Below are 19098 nucleotides of genomic sequence, written 5' to 3'. Positions count from 1 at the left end.
TGTTTTATATAAGTTACAAACATGTTTATATAACATGGTATAACTGACAGAACTTTATATAATTCATAATAGCACATAAATGATAAATTTTCAAATATGTAATCTTATCAAACAAGGAAATTGGAATTCTTCAATAATAGAGACAATAATATCTCTCAGAGGCTTTTTTCCATCAGAAATTGTTCCTGAATTGGTTCTTAGAGAGATAAGATAACTTTAGCATTTGAAGAAAATGATAATTGTACTTAAATCCTGCTATGAGGGTAATGGTCAAGTGCTACTAAGTTTAGAATAAGAGTAAGGCTACCTAACTACAGAGAAATGTAACTTTAGCACTACATTTAATAGTACTGTATTCTTCAGACAATGCCCTAAAGACTATTAGACTGACAGGATTGTAAATTACTTTGGGCAGAGATGTATCATTACAAGACTTGGGTAAGATTGCTTCCTTCACACATAAGCACTTTTTTTTTACTCTACCATCCTGCCATACAAACAGAACATTATCACAGAATATATCTGGGAGGACATAAGCCAGCCTCTCCACTAGATATACTGCTTCAATTATTTTTACAGAAAGAAATGACTAATGAGAAGTACAGCATGTATTTCAGAGAAAATCTTCATTCTTTTCATTTTCCTTGCATAATGTATTATTTTCTCCAGTTAAGCACAGATAACATTTAGTAACTAGATTGAGGTGACAGAGCTATTTGCCAAGGATGAGCAGAATTTAGAGAGAATTTGTGAGTATTACTAGAAGTTGCTGTAGATCACTAAGACTAGTCACTTCTTAAAGATTTAATAGAATAATTTATTATTCTCACTGTGTCTTTTTCTAATGGGAAAGGCAGGTATGAGCTTTCCATGTAAAAGGGCAATTCTGGTGATGAAAATAATATTCTTGAGCTAAATATATGCTCAATGAATTCCTGGCCTCAATGCTTCCATTCCTTGAGCTATTGACTTTAAATGGTACATATTTAAGGTCTAATAAAAGCAAAATAGTTTCATGGAACTTGATATCTCCCTGTCTGGTATATATATAGTCAGTTATGGGAAATGACTTTTCTTTAATATTTCAGTAGAGAATTCTCAGAAGCTAAATTTGCAGTTGAAAATATGGATCACAGCTTGAAATACTGGGATAATTTAGATGTATTTTGTGCAAATCTTTTTTTTGGGTGAAGCAATAAGTAGTAAAAAGAGTTCAGGCCATCTGGTCTTCCAGTATTGCCAGACATTTACTGACACAGTAAAAAGATCCAAATACAATATATAAATCAATGGCTTTACAATTCATAAAATAATTATTGATTACTACAGATTTATAACTGAATATTGATAAACCTTTCTACTTTTTAAATTTTCAAATTGGAACCTGTTAGATCAAATTGTAATAACAATTTAAGCTCTTAAGATTCCAGGGGAAAATTCATGCAGTTCTGTCATATGGATATCAGAAATACTGTGGAAGTTAATCTGATATTTTTTATTATTCAGTATTTCAAAAACAAATATCTGTTTTACCAGAATATGTACATGTTTAATTCAAGTTAAATTACATGGTGCAAAAATTGAAAGTAGAAAGTCCCAAAAGCAGGCAATCTGCAGTAAATTAGTTAGTATTAGTTAAGGTTAGTTTCAGTATGGTGAGAGCATTCATATACATAAAAAAAGAATGTCCACAATGATGGTCCATAACTTTATGTAAGATTAAATGTTTTGTATCTGTGTTGCACCAAGTCATATCTGCCAATTAAATGAGGAATTACTTGATGTTTGCATTGTTTGTTTGATTTTTTTGTTATTACTGGAATATATTTTAATGTTCTTTCTGATAGGAGTTGGAAGGTTATTGATAATTAGAGAAATAATACATAAATATTTGGCCAAATAGTCCAATAGTATTATTTTAAATACAGATAATAAAAATCCACAAAATATCAGCACAACAAAGCAGTTAAAAACCAATTATTTTGAAGTATTTGGGGGATAAAAGGATTACATATATTGCAGAAACACACACTCCAGTCCATGATGCAAACTGTAGAAGATTTCCTTCTTAGAAAGAATTTAACACCACAGTGGTAGGCCAACACTCAGGTTATTCCAAACTCAGGTGTTAGTAGCATTGTTAAAACTGGATAGCAGGGCATAGAACTGTATGGAGTCATCATTGTCAAAAACAAAACAAAACAGAAGTTAAATACATTAGAGAACAAAGTTGAGAGGCTCTCAAGAAATCAGGATGACTGAAGCTTTGTTGTGCCAAATGCTCAAATTTTGTGAAAGTTGAAAGAAAGACACAAAAAGAAGACATTGTCACTGACCAAAACTCCAGGCATCAACTATGTGTTCCATATTTTTTGTGGAGATGTAACATAGGTCTTGTTGGCCTTCTACACTTCAAAAGGGTGGTAGTGGTGTTGATAAAATAGTTTTAATTTTAAACATCTCGAAAAACAGTTCTTGATTTTCAGCATCATTATATTTTGTAAAATGTTCTCAATGGCAGTGTTTCTCAACCGCTCATCTGGTGAGTCAATTGTTAAATTTTACTTGACTAATTCAGGAATAAAATCAAAAATATTATGAAATCTATTAGCAGTTTGCCTCATACTGAGCCATCAAAAGTAGGGGAGAAATGAAGTTTTCATGTTTTCTAGAAGACTGGTGAATTCTATGAAATCCTTAATGTAAATCCTTAATGCCTAAGAATATAGAAAAATATAATCAAATATTTACTGAAAGAATGATTGATATGAAGAAAAATATAGAGTTTAATGCTATGCCTAAAGTAGTTTTTCTTCCAATTTCATAAATATTGCATGTTTCCAACATATTACTGAGCTATAAGTTTGTATACTGAAAATCAGTGACCTTAAAACTGGCATCTTAAAAATCTGTGGAAGGACCCAATTATAATAAAAGGTCACTGGATGAAATTTCCATTGTAATTATGGTACACAAATTCCATATATATGACTTGCACAGGTAAAATATTCCGCTATCATTTCTTGTAATATTGAGAGAATTATGAGATTTTTTATTTTTTAAAAAACATAGTTTTAAAACCCTCTCAGATATATCTGAGAAGAAGGCTTAACCTTTTGTTAACCTTTAAAGTAACAAATTTATTTTAAAAATGCAGTGTATCATATGGCTAATTAAAATTACCCTGCAAAAATCTCATAAAAATCTCATGTGTGGCTTTAGTCAAACAAATCCCCCACATAATTTAAATATAGCAATCTCTTACTGTCCGCCAATGTTTTCTAGTGACTTGTAATGAGAATCAAAACATTAGAGTTCTTATACAGTACACAAAGAATAAATCTATACAGAAAGCTGACTAAAGACTCAGATTCATATGTTTGTCAGAGAATATAAATGAAGTCTCAGTCTTCTAAGGCAATGGTTCTCAACCTTTTTAATGCCACGACCCCCAACCGGTCGTAAGTCGAGGACTAAACCGATCGTAAGTCGAGGACTAAACCGGTCGTAAGTTGAGGACTACCCAACCGGTCGTAAGTCGAGGACTTTCCCTGCCCGGGAGCGCCACGCATGCGTGGTTCCACCCCCTGCACTGGCCGAGGCGTAGCTGGCAAGCGGCAGAGACGGAGCAGGCCGACCACCAGCTGGCCCAGCTCAAGGGAGGTAAGGCACCCGCCGGAAAAGGGGGAAAAAATGGCGGACAGCCTTGCTTGGCGACCCCCGTGAAATGGTCGATCGACCCCAAATGGGGTCGCGACCCATAGGTTGAGAACCGCTGTTCTAAGGTATAGAAACTGCAGCAAATGAGATTGAAAAGGTCTTATCACTATTGAGTTAAGATGCTATCTACCTTTTCCTGACTTGACCTAAACCGTGCTGATTTAAATCTGCTACTTAAATCTTTTCCAAGTTATTGTTGCATAGGAATGTGACATTCATAATAGCCAAGGAAACTAATTGTTTTGTTCATTTAATAATCCCTTTGTCTCCTTCTTCATATCACCAGCCAGTAGAGCGGGGGTGTCAAACTGTACGATGTCACATGACATCGCGACTTTGACATGTCTGCAGTAGAGGAACACCCACTAATCTGGGTACTTCTGCATGGATGAAAAAGATTTCTTAGAGTTTTTCAGTATAAAGTTTCATTTGTAACAATTACTGTTGTAATAAGAGTAAATATAAACAACTAATTTAAACTCTTCACATGGTAATATATATGGATATTATAACTTAGTAACTAGGCTCATGTGAAATCATATACTGTCCCAAGTTATAAAGGAACCTGAAAATGCAACCACAAACTCAACAAATATTAGTTGAAATGAATGTTTCTAATATTTATTTATTTATTTTTGTGCTGTCCATCTCATTATTCAAAGTGACATAGAAGAAAATTGTGCATCATCTCCATCTCTTTATTTTTTTATTCTTCCCCCCTTTTTAAAAAATTAATAAATAATTATAGAAACTTATGGTTAAAATAATATCAGAGAAACTAATATTATAGTCCATTTATTAATTTTGGGAAGATAGTTAAGAGAAGTAAGAAAATTATTATAGGTGATTTATTATGCTGTGACTTTTTATAAGCAAGTGGGCAGTGCTTATTCTTCCTTGTGTGATTCTCTATCTTTCTCCCCATTTGAGGATAATATTTTCTCTTTGCCAAAAATGTTTCTGAAAAGAACTATTAGAAAGAAGCAAAATAATAATCATACAATTATAGGTCAAAATTATTGACAGGTAAAGTTACAATTTTATGATATAAAGTTTATACCATGGTTTATAAAGTGAAAAATAGAGACTCTTATCTATTGGTTTCTTCTGAATGTTTTATCAAAGATATTTCTGTCTCTAGCAGTGAATTTTGTGTGTGCGTTTGAGAAAAATGACAATGTTGGCAGTCAGATGAAATATCTGTAGCACCACTTTCTCCTAGAAACTAAAAATCATGTTGTTTTAAGATATGATCTATGCATAAATCAGAATATAGAGTGTGAGAGACTGAAGTGATAATCTGCAGACAAAGAGCCAATTTGTCCCTATAATACTTCCACCAATATTATGCATTATTACATATGATCTCCCTATCTCTCTTGATGCTGCATTTTAATTCAGGTGTGCAACATGCTTATTTTCAGACATTAATATGGCAGGGGAGCCAAAACCATACAGACCTAAGCTGGGAACTAAGCGACCACTTTCTGCTCTCTACAGGTAAGATGACCGATTGATTAATGAACCTATGAAGTGTTTTTGAAGTTTTTAGTGTTTTTGAAGTTTTTAGTGAATGTTTCTTGGTAAAATATTCTCCCTTGCTTGCATATCTGACCATTCGGATGCCCCTTGGCAGAGAAGTCTTGCTAGAAATAAATGGTGCCAACTCTTAGCATTCTCTTCTTCTTTTTTTAGAACTTGCAGCTTAGTTTCAATCCAAAACCTTTCTTGCCATGTTTCTTTCAGCCCTTTTCAGGACTTCTCCACCTAAATCATATATACAGGATGCCCACCGGCACTATTTCCTTAGCCCTTTATTAAGCAATAAGATTGATATTTCTGCAAATTGCCTAGAGTTTGGCTGATTTCAAGCATTAAAGATATGTTTTACAAATTAAATAATAGCAATAGCACTTAGACTTATATATTGTTTCATAGTGATTTACAGCCCTGTCTAAGCAGTTTACAAAGTCAGCATATTGCCCCCAACAATCTGGATCCTCATTTTACTGACCTCAGAAGAATGGAAGGCTGAGTAAAACCTTGAGCCAGATAGGATCGAATTCCTGACAGTGGACAGAGTTAGCCTGCAATACTGCATTCTAACCACTGTGCCAACATGGCTCTTATCTAAAGCTTCAGCTTCTTGTCACCTGAGTGAAATCTCTATATGCGATAGGGGATCTTGTTTTATCAGAGTTGCGGCCACACATAGAGTTCTTCAGATATTTGAGGCAATGCAATTTCAGTTAATTACTCTGCACTCCAAACATTTCATAAGATAGGTCAATTCAACATAAGTTTGAACTGCCTGATAGGAGGCTATTATTTATTTTACCTACTCATGAGTAAGAGTGGCATAGACATGTTAGATAACTTGCTAATTAGGCAAGAAATAGTGACCAACTGCTAGTAGCTACCTCTTTCACCTTCTAGACCTCTCTTTTGCACTTTTCATTTTAGAAGAAAGAATATTTGAGAGCTCATATGAATTATTTGGGTCTCTAGGCAACTGCTTTTAGTATAGGTACTCTTTGCTTAAAGCTCCCAGGGTTACTGAGTCTCAGAAATAATTTATTTTGATGCAATTTTACATTTAAAAAAGTTCTACAGTTTAAAACAATATACAAAGACCTTTGCTGACCAATGGGCCTCTGTAGCCAGGGGTATTTCAAAAGAGTCTTCCAAGCAGCTATTCTATTAAACTTTCAGGAATGCATCTGTTAGTTTATAACACACTAAACATCCTAGCATCAGATCATTTCATCAACTCTCACGTGATTTTGTATTCTAAATAACCCCTCCAATCTTTTGCAGTAAAATAATAATAAAGGTACTTGAGCAGATGTTCACCATGTCACCCCAGACACATTGAATATCTGGATCCATTTCCATCTGATTTACAGATTGGATTTGGCATTGATAATTTAGACACCCTAACCTAAAATTCATCCAGTGGAGGGAAAAATAAAATAAGGCTTTTGTATAATTCTCCTAATATTTTTTCAATACAGTCTTCTCATATACCCTAAATAACAACAGGGATGCTGGCCAATATAATTATGTTTATGGTTATTACTGAAATGTTTATTAAATCAGTTATTATTGTTCCAAACTGAAGGAATGGCATATAATTGCTTCATAAAGATGATCATTTACATAGCTAAAGGAGAGGACAACAAAACTGGTTAAATTCCAGCTCACCAGTTTCTGCCCAATTCTGCTGTGCTACAGATCATCCTGTGATGCTGCCATAGCCCTGCAAGTTTAGGTCTGAAGATGGTTAATTGAAAAAGTCAGAGATCAGATCTGAATCAAGCCAAGCTAAAACAACAAATGGATGTATTTCTCTCCTTCAGAAGAAGAGAGGCAAATGTGTTTTGAGGCCAGAAGCAACTATAGATCAGGTTCCAAAAGAAACAGCAAAAGAAATCTGTAGCGGGGTCTAGCAATTAATGCTTTAGTGCAGTGTTTCTCAGTCCAACTTTAATGCTTACTTGGGAATTCTGGGCGTTGAAGTCCACACAGCTTAAAGTTTCTGAGGTTGAGAAAACACTGGTCTAGATTAAAAGGGGGATGGGTAACAATAGCATGAATAAATTTTGTAGTATTGCTGTTCATGAAGAATGCTGAGAAAGTTGAGTTGCTGAGTTACCATGGATACTACATGCATAAATATCACCCTAAGAGTATATACTCTCATATACCAATTTGACTTCAACATTTTTATTTTAGCTTCATAACACCAATTTATTAATTTAAAGAACAATTTAAATGAAATGCCAATAGATAATTGTGTCTCTCTCTTGCCTAAGATTTTTTTGAAATAATTTACTGTATCACTACAAATCTCTTGAAACCATTTACACTCAAAGAGGGTCAAACTAAGGGCAGCCATATTTTGAGCAAATTGATTCTCAGTTCATAAGAATGGATTTCAAATAGTTTTTAATGATAGTGTTTTATCCATAGGCCATCACACATAAACTATCTCTTCTTTTTTCCCAAGGAAATGTATACCCAGTTGCATTTATTAGCAACCTAGTGAAATTTTATCATTTATCATTATATATCTTTAAAAGTGTTGGTTTGATTATCTTCTGGAAAAGTTATTTATATTTCATTTCCCACCAAAGAGTTCAAGATCTCTTTGACCCTCACAATAACCCAGAGAGATAAATTAGAATATTAGACTGTTTCAAAGTATCTTTCAAAATTAATGACAGGATCCTGGATTTTCTTGGTCATAGGGAACAAGTCAACAGAAATAGTTACTTCTACCTCTGCTAGCAAGCAGACAGAGCTTTTAAATTGTAATTCCGTAGAAAAAAGCAGTGTCCTTCAGGGGAGGGAGGGAGGGAGAGAGGAAGGAAGGAAGGAAGGAAGGAAGGAAGGAAGGAAGGAAGGAAGGAAGGAAGGAAGGAAGGAAGGAAGGAAGAAAGGAAGGAAGGACTTCACCAGCTGCAGCTGAGATGGCACCATGGACAAGCCAAGGTTATCTGCTGATTGGATAAGCTGATCTGGGAAATGACAGATCTAGCAATGGTAATAAGAAAATAATTTTATGGAAAAAAATTATCAGTGAAGAGATTGTAAGGAAGAGGGAAGATTGAAAGAATGAGGAGAAGCTCTGTAGTCATAGTCAAGGTCTCAGGCTCCAAGAGCTCTAAGCGGTGCAAAAAAAATCTTTATATCTTGTGAGGGGACCAGACACAAGCTGCTCCTTTCAAAATCATGGTTCTGAAATGACCAGAATGTTAACTTGGATTGTTGGGATACTGGGCCTTTGTGAGACCTTGAATCCTGGAAAATATAAGGTCTTTATCTTGTGTAACTACGGCATACAATGTAAACCTTGTGCCATGCATTATTATTTTTTCAGCAAATTTAACTATTTTTGTTATTTTATTTAACAGACTTGAATCAAAAGAACCTTTCCTTTCTGTTGGGTGAGTAAGAACATTTTTATTTAATTTTAGAAAAAAATAGCTATAATTATATCTTTCAGTAGCATTCAGCTACTCAAAGGAATAGTGGTAGCATTTCATTTACTTTTGGAGAATCTTCAGTAATGATTAGAAAAATATAATTTAGGCAGACTATCTTTTTCAGAAGTGTTCAGTTACAGGTAGTCCTTGACTTATGACCAACCCATAAAACACACATACAGCAATTGTAAAATGTGCGCCCCCCCCTCCACAGTCAGATGTCCGCATTTTGGATGCTTAGCAACCAGCCCGCATTTATGACTGGTTGCAGCATTCCATGGTCATGAGACAGCAAATTGCAGTTGCTGCAACTGATCCATTTAATGGCCACCACAAAAACAGTCATAAAATTGGGTCCAGTCAAGGGCCTTGACTTATAAACACCATGATTTATGATCAAAATTCAAATCCCAATTGGAGTGCCTATATACATAATAATGATATAGTATCATTTCCAATTGCTTTTGTGTCTAAAGAATAGCCTATCAAAGAATCAACAGAGATCCTGATTATTTATCAGTATTGTTATCACAACCTAAATAACATAAATACCAGATAGTCCTCGACTTATTATGATAATTGGGACTGGAACTTCCATCTCTAAGCAGTGCGGTTGTTAAGTGAGTCATCATGTGACTGTGCCTAATTTTACTACCTTTACTGTGGTTGATAAGTGAATCTGGCCTCCCCCATTAACTTAGTTATTAGAAGCCGGCTGGGAAGGCCACAAAAGGCAATCATACGATCCCAGGACACTGCAACCATCATAAATAAATGCTGGTTGTCAAGCAGCCAAATCACATGATGATGGGGCACTGCAGCAATTGGCAAGGGCCAATCATAAGTTCAGCACCATTGTTAACTTTGAACAGTCACTAAATGACTGGTCTTAAGTCGAGGCCTACCTGTAGTGGTTTTATATAGATAGTCTATGGATATGGAATCTGGATCTTTGTGAAACTGCATTCTCATCATTCCTTGGACAGAAATCCTAATACATATAACAGCTCTTTTCTTGCAGATGATCTTCTGAACAACAAACTTTTCAGTGAAAAGCTGACCAAAACTCACTAAAAATAATTCTCCAATTTAGTTTTGTAAAAAACAGATTGTCAAATCTGTCAATGGTATGGAAAGTCTGTAATTACCAGCAGAGGTAGAGTGGGTGGTTTCTAGGGTTTTCGTTTATACATATATTTTAAATGCTTCTGATGTGGACCTCAAAATAACTATGCTTAAGAATGAACAAACAACAGCCAGACAGATAAAAATACACTTAACAGATGCTGTGGAAAGATGTTAGATTGAAGTGAGCTAACATATAAGTTAAAAACATTTTCTCCACTTCCAATTTTATTCTTTCCTTTCCTTAGCAAGTTAATTGTGATCAAATGGACATTTCAGTTTTTGGAATGAAATAGTTCTAGAAGAATCTGCAACTTAGATGTTTATACCGCTTAATTTTGATTATGTAAATCAGCCTTCTCCAAATTGACATCTTTACCTTCTTGTGGGTGAAAAAAATATCTTGTTAAGGATTCAGTTATAAAGTGTACGTCATCAGGATGAAACTAGTCCATTTTTGTGTATTTGAAAATCAGTGTTCCATTTTGAATGGGTTTTAGCTTTAATCCTATACCACTAAGGGAATTGAATTGTCATTTTAGAGTAATTTTTTGTAATCAAGTGCTATCCAGATGTAATGGATTTCAGTTCCCAAAGGTCATGCTTGCTAACTAAGATTTATGCGAAATTCAACACATCTGGAGGACACATCATTGGAAGGCTCTAACAGGAAAGAATATAACAAGTTTTCACAAGAGAATCATGCCTCTATCTTGCTTAAAAGACTTGTCCAGTAGTATAATGCGCTAAACTGCAGATTTTCAGACAGTGCTCAGATTCTGTTGATTAGGAGTTTCAGGAAATTTGTTGTATAATATCTCATCAGTTCTCCCAGCTGAGTGCATACCTAGTATAATTTTTTTTATCATATTGGCTGGAGAGATAATTAATTGTATTGGGAGAACTGTCCAATACATCAGGAAGATATCATTCGGAGAAACAGCAATATAACATGTGAAGTTATAGTAATAATAATGCCATCAATATGAAATAAAATTAGATTATGCCAGCTCTTAGCAACATTGGCATATTTCTTGGAAAACTGCTGCTACTTTGAAGCATCCTTCATGTAATTTTCTTATAAATATATTCATTTACCTTTTATGTCATTAGATAGCACCCCTCCAGTTGATCTGAGACTTTAATTTTCCATTTTGATTGGGAATTCCCAGAAACTGCATCTCCAAGTAATTAAACTTTACCAAGGAGCAAAGGCAATAGCAAATAGCTATTGTTTTCAGAATAATTCTTGCTTTCCTGTAACATGAAATTCCTTTTCAGATGACAAACTCCAAGATCTTAAGCCTTTGAAGACCCTCAGGGCTTCCTACTGGAGGCAGAGCTTTTCTGATATCTACTAACCTCCCATCATGCCTATATTTCTCAGAAACCGAGTCCTTAAAACCAGTTAGGAGAAGCAAAGAGTGACAAACAAGCTGCCAAACTGTATACTTTGCCTCAAGAAGCCCGTTGATGTTCCCACAGCAGCACATTTTAGATCTGTAGAAAATGAAGACAAGGAAAACCTCAAAGACCCAGATGTCAAGATGACGGAAATCCTGCAGTGCAAACTTTTTCTGAAATCTTTATGCTTTGGAAGAAGAAACTGATTTATCTGTTTGGTCTAGAGCAGGGGTAGTCAACCTTGGCTCTTTTATGACTTGTGGACTTCAATTCCCAGAATTCCTGAGCCAGCTTAGCTTAGTTGAAGTCCACGAGTCATAAAAGAGCCAAGGTTGACTACCCCTGGTCTAGAGGAAAGAACTTCTGCAACAGCAGCCTCCATTCGCAAAATCCTAAATTTCCTGTGGCTGGATGTTCAAAAGTTGTAATCAAGCATCTTTCACAGATAGGTGCCAACCTCTCCTCAGTCCTAGTCCCATGGAGCCCCAACCTTACTCAAGGAGCCAGAACCTAAAGTATAACAGAAAAAAATGGGATGCCAGGGACATACTTTTTACACCAGGAATAAAAGGCTTTATAAATTATTGTAGTCAATGTTGCCCATTTCTATTTTCTCTTTCTCTCGATTGTAACAAGTTATGCATTAGACGTCCTTAGGCTTTATTTTGACTTCAGATTCAAACTTCTAGTTACAATCTTGATGGGTTTCATTTGATGGCGGTCCATTTTCTCTGGATGCAGAGTTTTCCTAAAAGTGTTTTTATGCCGTAGTAGAATGAGAATATTATCTTTTCCCTGCTTGAAATAGAAATGTACAATTCTGCAAAATTCAATCTGGGATAATTGCAGCTCTTCACCATGAGCAAAATAATATAGTGAGCAGTACATTGCATGATTGTAGATGAATTAATAGTTTTCATGTCTCTGATATTCATGGAATCCTTTGTGTGAATATTTAATCATGTACAACAGGGGTCCCCAACCCCTGGTCCATGGACCAGCACCGGTCCATGATATGCCAGCAACAGGGATGTGCAAATAAGTGAAGCCCCATCTGCGGGATGCAGGCAGCATGCAAAACCGCATCCCCTCTGATCCACCGAAAAACCTCTGTAGACGTAACTGGTCCCTGGTGCCCAAAAGCTTGTGCGCTGCTGATGTACAAGAACTAAATAGTGCAAAACAAATGAGACTTTACTTAGGTTGGAAAGAATCATTATGTTTTGCTTTATAATGTGTCAATTAATTACAACTACTGTTAGCTTGTTGCAGATTAAGTGCTATTTATCATTGGCAGCAAAAATAATCAAGATTCTTATGACTTTTAACAAATTCATCAAAAAAAATATTTTGGTTGAGTTATGTAGGACTGTATCCAATTATTTTTTCTCCCTAAGAGAGCATTTTTCATTAAGATAACTTGTTCATCTCTCTATAGTCCTTTTACATGTAAAGTAGGAAATTGGGGACTATCCAGAGCAGATAGAGTAAGGACTGGAAATGGCACAGGGAAAGAAAGAAAAGAAAAGTTCTATTATATAAAAGGAAGACTGATTGCACATTGTTGGATTTTATTTGTTGCATTTCTCCCTTCCTCCATTGCAGCTCCATGCCAACTGTCTTCTTCCTAACCCATAGTAATGAGAGAGCCTGGGAGTTACCACTTGGCTCAGCACAAGGTTGAAAAGCTCAGAAAAGGAGCTAGCTAAGCAACAGGAGATTGCTACACCAGCAAAATCCCTAACTTGCTTGTATGTCCCAACTCCACATACAACACCTCATGTCCAGCCATCTTTGTAAGAACAGATGTAGACACTATCCGTTTTCCACAGAATTGTCTATGAATTTTGTCCACAGCTAAGAAAAATCATTCAGAAGAGTTCAGTAAAATATAAAACAATATTTTTTAAGATACACAGTTTTGTGGCAGTTTTGTATACTTATTGATAATAAAGAAAAGCTTGTCATCCTAGTGCAACAAAAGAAGTTTGGGCTGCAAAGGTACCTGACTGTGTCCGAGCACAGATGGTGAACTGGGTCAGAACTAGTTAACATTTGAGTGGAAATCCAAGAGTATAGGTTAGACTAGGAAGACAGGAAACATCCTAGAAGAAGGCAGTGACAAAGCACTTTGATGCATGGATGCGTTTCTGAACTCACCAGGAGCTGAGCCCAACCTAAAGGAGACTTTCCTGAATATTATTATATTACCTTGCTTTATAGTAATAATAGGAGAAAAGATTCATGTTAGCCAGTGGCTATATTAGAACTTTTTTCCCCATCCTTGTTTGCCTATTCTTGTGTTATTTCTCATTTTATCATTTTAAGGTTGCCAGAGTGTCAACGCTGCAAATACTGTATATTCTTGCTTTGACAATGTGCAGAACTGTCTGGTATATATATATAGTTAAACCAGCAACTAGGAAAGTGGGAGGAGCATAAGGATAGCCCGGGAGAAAGAAACCGGAAGTAAATCACATCTTCCAAGTTGATTGGGAGATGTGAACCATGACCCTACAATAAGGGAGTGGAAAATGTATGGAATGTTTTGCGTAACGGAAGAGAAGTAGATCTAAGCATTCCACCATGCTGTGCTGACGTATTGTGACATTAATAAATGCTTTTAGGAGAAAACATGCCTGAAAGTCCTTTTAAGTGTTTCGTTACTCAGACACATGACACAGAGTTTAGGACAGGAAATTTAATTAAAAAGATATGACTGCTATGGATGAGGTGGGATAAATACTGTTTTCTGGTACTATAGAAAAGACAAATATTGTCATTATATTTGTGAACTTACTGTATGTGCATTTAAGCAAACTTATTCTAAGTAACTTTTTCTGTGTCCAAGGAAGCTTCCTCTTGAATCTGTATAAAATAAATGTATTTTAAAAAAGATTATTCCATATTTTAAAAAATAACAATAGTCGGGCAAATCAGAAAAAAACATTTTAATTCAATCAAGTCATTCTTCTACAAGTGGGCAAATTGGGCAAAATTGGTATGGAAGAGAACAGATAAAAATTCTAATTCCTGCTGCATGAATGGATTAAGGCTGAAACAAAATGTATGGAAAATTCAGCAACCAATTTGTTTGGAATTAAAGCACGGACATCTGTAGGGCTTGGAAAGTGTGAAGACAAAAGACAAACGCTGTGATTTGCATACCTGTCTGACATCAAGTTGTAAGCATATAATTATGGCATTTGTGTGCTGATGTCATCAGGTGCACATCATTTTGGCAACATTTGCTGTAAATGTTACTGTGAAGCCTGTCTACAAATAAATGGGACAATTCCACATAGCGATAATCTGAGGAACTCAACATTTTGAAATTTAAAAGAATTCAATGCAGTAATCACTCCATAAGAAATAAGGAAGTTGCATCTGTCTATTATTATATATAATAACTGTAGACTGTAAATTGTATACGGATGTGAATTAGGCAAATAATGCATCATATTATGCTCTTCAGTTACTACCAATGGGACAGTCATTTTCTATTATGATTCAGAAAAATTACCATCTTGGTTTTCAACTTTATGTTTTCACCTACTTCGTCCTTATTTTTCTTATTTTCTATTTTTATTATCATAGAAAGAGAGGAAAGGGGATGTGTTATTCGACAGGATTTTTCAAAAGAAAAAAATGCTTCATTTTGGAAGTTTATACAATTAGCTTGGGGTTTTTTTTAGAGAAAAGGAGGACTAGGGGGGACATGATAGCAGTATTCTATTATTTGAGAGGCTGCCACAAAGAGGAGAGGGGTTTATTATTCAAAGCACCAATGGGCACGACAAGAAACAATGGATGGAAACTAATCAAGGAGAGAAGCAACCTGGAATTAAGAAGAAACCTCCTAACAGCAAGAGCAATTAACCATTGCCTTCAGACATTGTAGGTGCTTCATCATTAGAGGTTTTTAAGAAGAGACTGGACAGTCACTTGTCTGAAATGGTATAGGGTCTCCTCCTTGAGCAGGGGGCTGGACTAGAAGACTTCCAAGGTCTTTTCCAACTTTATTCTGATTCTGAGTTGAGAGCAAATGACTTGGCCAAAGTCACCCAGCAAGCTTTAATGCCTGGGATGGGATTAGAACTCACAGTCTCATGGTTTCTAGCCTGGTGCCTTAACCATTAGACCAAACAGAGATATAAGTCCTTATTGTGATTCATGTCTTACAAATTATTATTAACTAATATAATTTGCCTCATCTCTTCATGGGACTTTTCTTTGCTCTTCTTGCAGTGGTTATGTCTTTGATTATGATTATTACAGAGATGATTTCTACAATCGGTATGTGTATCTTTGTTCCTGCCTTTGGATATATGAACTGCATTTTTTATTTATTATAAGAGGTTGGGAAGAGAGCATTAATTTTCTCAGGAAATCATCAGGAATTGTGAGAAAGTTGAACTGGGCCTATGAAAAAGGCTTTTTAGATGACAGGATAAGCTTGCTTCAGTGTATATGTTGATGTACATTTTTAATAATCTTAATTATAGTTAAGTTTAAATATCCTTAAATAAATTAAATACTTATAATTAGTTATTTATATGTAAAACAGTTTTTTTCAATGTAATAAGCTGTCAGCTGTTGTTGTTTTACCTTTTGGACAAGGTTTCCACTCAGCCAAACTGATGGGAAATCTGTGTGCATATAAATATTAGTACAGAATATTAGTACCATTATGGAAAAATATAAGCCAGGCTACTTAGATGTATTGCAACATTTTTCAAACACATAAACTATAAATCAGAAATACATTATTTCTGTATTGGCATCTCTGGTTGATTTATCATATATATGTAGATCATTTGGGGGCATGTTTACCCATAAGCAAATCTAACTTGTTCCAAGAAGGTATGCACAGAATTGTAATAGTTATCTAATGGCAACCATATATTTAAAACTAAGATGATTTGAAGTTGGTGGTACAATATCAGTGCAAGGAAAGCTTTTCATTCCCATAAATAGTTAACATTTAGTTAGAAGTTAATGGGACTGTATCAAGGAAAGACATTTATCATTCTCCCAAATACTTGAAGTTCTTATCATTCTTTTAATGAGTTAGAAGTACTGTTTATTTGTGAAGATGTTTCAGTTCAGTTAGGTGCTCTTTATATGTATATGATATCTGAGAATACTGGGAATTGCAGTCCAAACACTCTGCAAGGGAAGGTGGAGTTGCTTTTAAGAGTTTCATAATTAGTTGGCTGAAATAAAATTATGTAGAGAAAAATTTTCACATTACAGTAAAGACAGTTTAGTAATGATGTTCGTCATGGAAAAAAACAGCAACACATTGACTGTAATGAAATATAAATATGCTTATTGATGAACTCTTGAAATCTAATATAACTCTGATTAAACCTTTTGAGATATTAAAGGTCCATTTTCTCATAAGAAAGAGCAGAATTTAATATGCAAAATCCTACCTAATATAAAATTACAATTGAACATTCCAAAACTATTTCTATTTCTCTTAAGGTTATTTGATTATCACAGCCGGGTTCCTGCCCCACCTCGTGCTGTGATTCCTTTGAAACGCCCACGAGTAACAGTCACAGCAACTCGCAGAGGAAAGGGAATCTTTTCCATGAAAGGGACATCAAGGTCTACATCAAGTGGAGCTTCTTCATCAGGAGCAAAATGTGAGTTCATACATACATTGTGAACTAACTTCTTTAGTTTTAAAAATAACCAAGGGTAATTAGTTGTACAGGTGCCATTTCTCCCTCCCAAAAATGTTTGTTTATTAGCAGTGGATTCTTTAATTAATAAAAGATGTGTTCCTCCTAAAAGAAATAATATTATATCATTTTATTTTTGCTGTTCTATTCTTTTTTCACTTTCAGTGAAATCAGATGAATTGCAGACAATCAAGAAGGAATTAACGCAAATCAAAACAAAAATTGATTCTTTGTTAGGAAGACTGGAGAAGATTGAAAAGCAGCAGAAAGCTCAATCAGGTAAAAGAAAATTGTCTATAACTCTTAGTAACACATTAAAACATGAATTAATCCACTGTAAAATCAATTATATTCTTATTCAAGGTTGGGTGTGAGTACCAGTGAAAGCTTTAAGATGTTTAAGGTTTAAAATATCGAGTTTAAATTAAGGTGTTTTAAGTTTTCCTCAATTTTAGGATTAGATGTACACCTAAAATTAAAGAAAACCTTAAAAAGTCTTATCGTGATCCACCAAGTTAAAGTTAAATTCAAAAGGCAATTTATTTTGAAACTTGCTATCTTAAAATTTCTAGCATGTTTTAAAGTTTGTAAGGAATATGCCAATGAAATGGAAGAAAGGATAGACATACCTTTCGCATTGTGTAATAATGTAAAAATATGAATTAAGACAAATATTCGTGTCCCAGGATGAATCCAGTCTCAGTCAGTCATCGGAACCAAAGAACTTGTGTCAGAGCCCATCCTCAGGGAACTTCTCTCTCACCAGAATGTTCTGGTAAGAGAGAAGTTCACTGGGGATGGGCTCCAGCACGAGTCCAAAGACTCCAGCTTGGAGAGCTAAACCTCTGGTCCTGGCAACCAACCCAGATTGGATGTATTTATAATCTACGGTCATAGGAAAACTGTGCTTTTATTGAGTGTTACTGCTGAATAGAGGAGTAGATAAATAGAGGTAAAGAAGGAATCACATTAACATTACATGTGTGTCTAAGTAGATGTGAACTCCAGTGAATTAAAATTTAATCTCAAATAAGCAGAAGAAACAGCCAAATGTTTTGGAGAAACCCTATTGAAGGACTGGCCTGTCATGAAATCTTTTCTTCTTGACTTTTTTCTTCTTGATTCATGAAACTGACAGAGTCAAGAAGAAAAGATTTCATGACAGGCCAGTCCTTCAGTAGGGTTTCTCCAAAACATTTGACTGTTTCTTCTGCTTATTTGAGATTAAATTTTGATTCACTGGAGTTCACATCTACTTAGACACACATGTAATGTTAATGTGATTCCTTCTTTACCAAAAAAAAGAAAAAGAAAGAAAGCATATGATGTCTTGTACATTTTTTAATTAATTCCTGTTGGACTTTTTGCAAGACAGTGCAAAAAAACTGTTCTGTGGTCCGGTTGAATAAAAAAATGGGAACAAGTTAGCTAAATAATTCAACAGAATAAAATAAAATGGAAATAGAGAAGGAATGAAAGAAATATCCAAAAGTGAAACAGTTCACAATTAAAACTAAATAAGATACCTTTGTGTATCCTTTACTAAAATCTTTAACTCAGTATCTCTTAAAAAAATCAATGCCACAGCGGTAATGGATAAAAAGAAGGCTTTATATTTATTTTTTATGTTTGCAATGGCTATTCAAAGTTTTTGAATTACTCCAAAATAGAAAAGTAATTTTAAAACAAAGATTTCAGAGCAAATAAAATGTCAACTTTTCCAATCCTATCTCCCAAAATAAAAAAGAATTGCTCTAAGGTATAACTGTAAATATGTGGAAGTGAAGCTGGGATTATATCCCTTTATTATGTATACAAATGAATAAGTCTTTGCTTATAGAACATATTTAAAATAGACCTTTTCTAAGAAGTTACTCTTTAGTCACCATTGTCATTGTTGAGGTCACCAATTTGTTCAATAACTTTTTTTGTACTATTTTATTTTCTTTCCAACCATTTGCTCATGGCAGTTAACAGAATTATTTCCCCTTGGACTGGATTTAACCAGAATATTATACAATTTTTCTCCAAAGCTCATCTCTGCTTGTCTGTTATTACTATTCATTAGAGTATAACATGCAACTATTATCCATTTGTTATCTCAACTTTCATTGTCTCTAGATGATAGAGAATGGGCCCCTATGCTAATATATTGTCTACTCCCTTCT

At 34.8% G+C, this 19098-nt stretch overlaps 1 protein-coding gene across 1 annotated transcript in view; it reads left to right on the top strand.

Annotated features, from left to right (window-relative positions):
• RALYL (RALY RNA binding protein like) overlaps window positions 1–19098 on the top strand; it is a 35367-nt gene that overhangs the window by 7584 nt on the left and 8685 nt on the right. The window contains exons 2-6 of the mRNA XM_015823666.1: window positions 5145–5220; window positions 8637–8669; window positions 15486–15533; window positions 16728–16891; window positions 17096–17209. Of these exons, the coding sequence (XP_015679152.1) occupies window positions 5145–5220; window positions 8637–8669; window positions 15486–15533; window positions 16728–16891; window positions 17096–17209 (435 nt within the window). The remainder of the gene's footprint in view (window positions 1–5144; window positions 5221–8636; window positions 8670–15485; window positions 15534–16727; window positions 16892–17095; window positions 17210–19098) is intronic.

The sequence above is a fragment of the Protobothrops mucrosquamatus genome, unplaced genomic scaffold (assembly GCF_001527695.2).
Source record: "Protobothrops mucrosquamatus isolate PMUCROS unplaced genomic scaffold, P.Mucros_1.0 scaffold1944, whole genome shotgun sequence".
NCBI lineage: Eukaryota > Metazoa > Chordata > Lepidosauria > Squamata > Viperidae > Protobothrops > Protobothrops mucrosquamatus.
The sequence above is the reverse complement of the archived record's forward strand: the minus strand, read 5'-3'. Positions and strand labels throughout refer to the sequence as shown.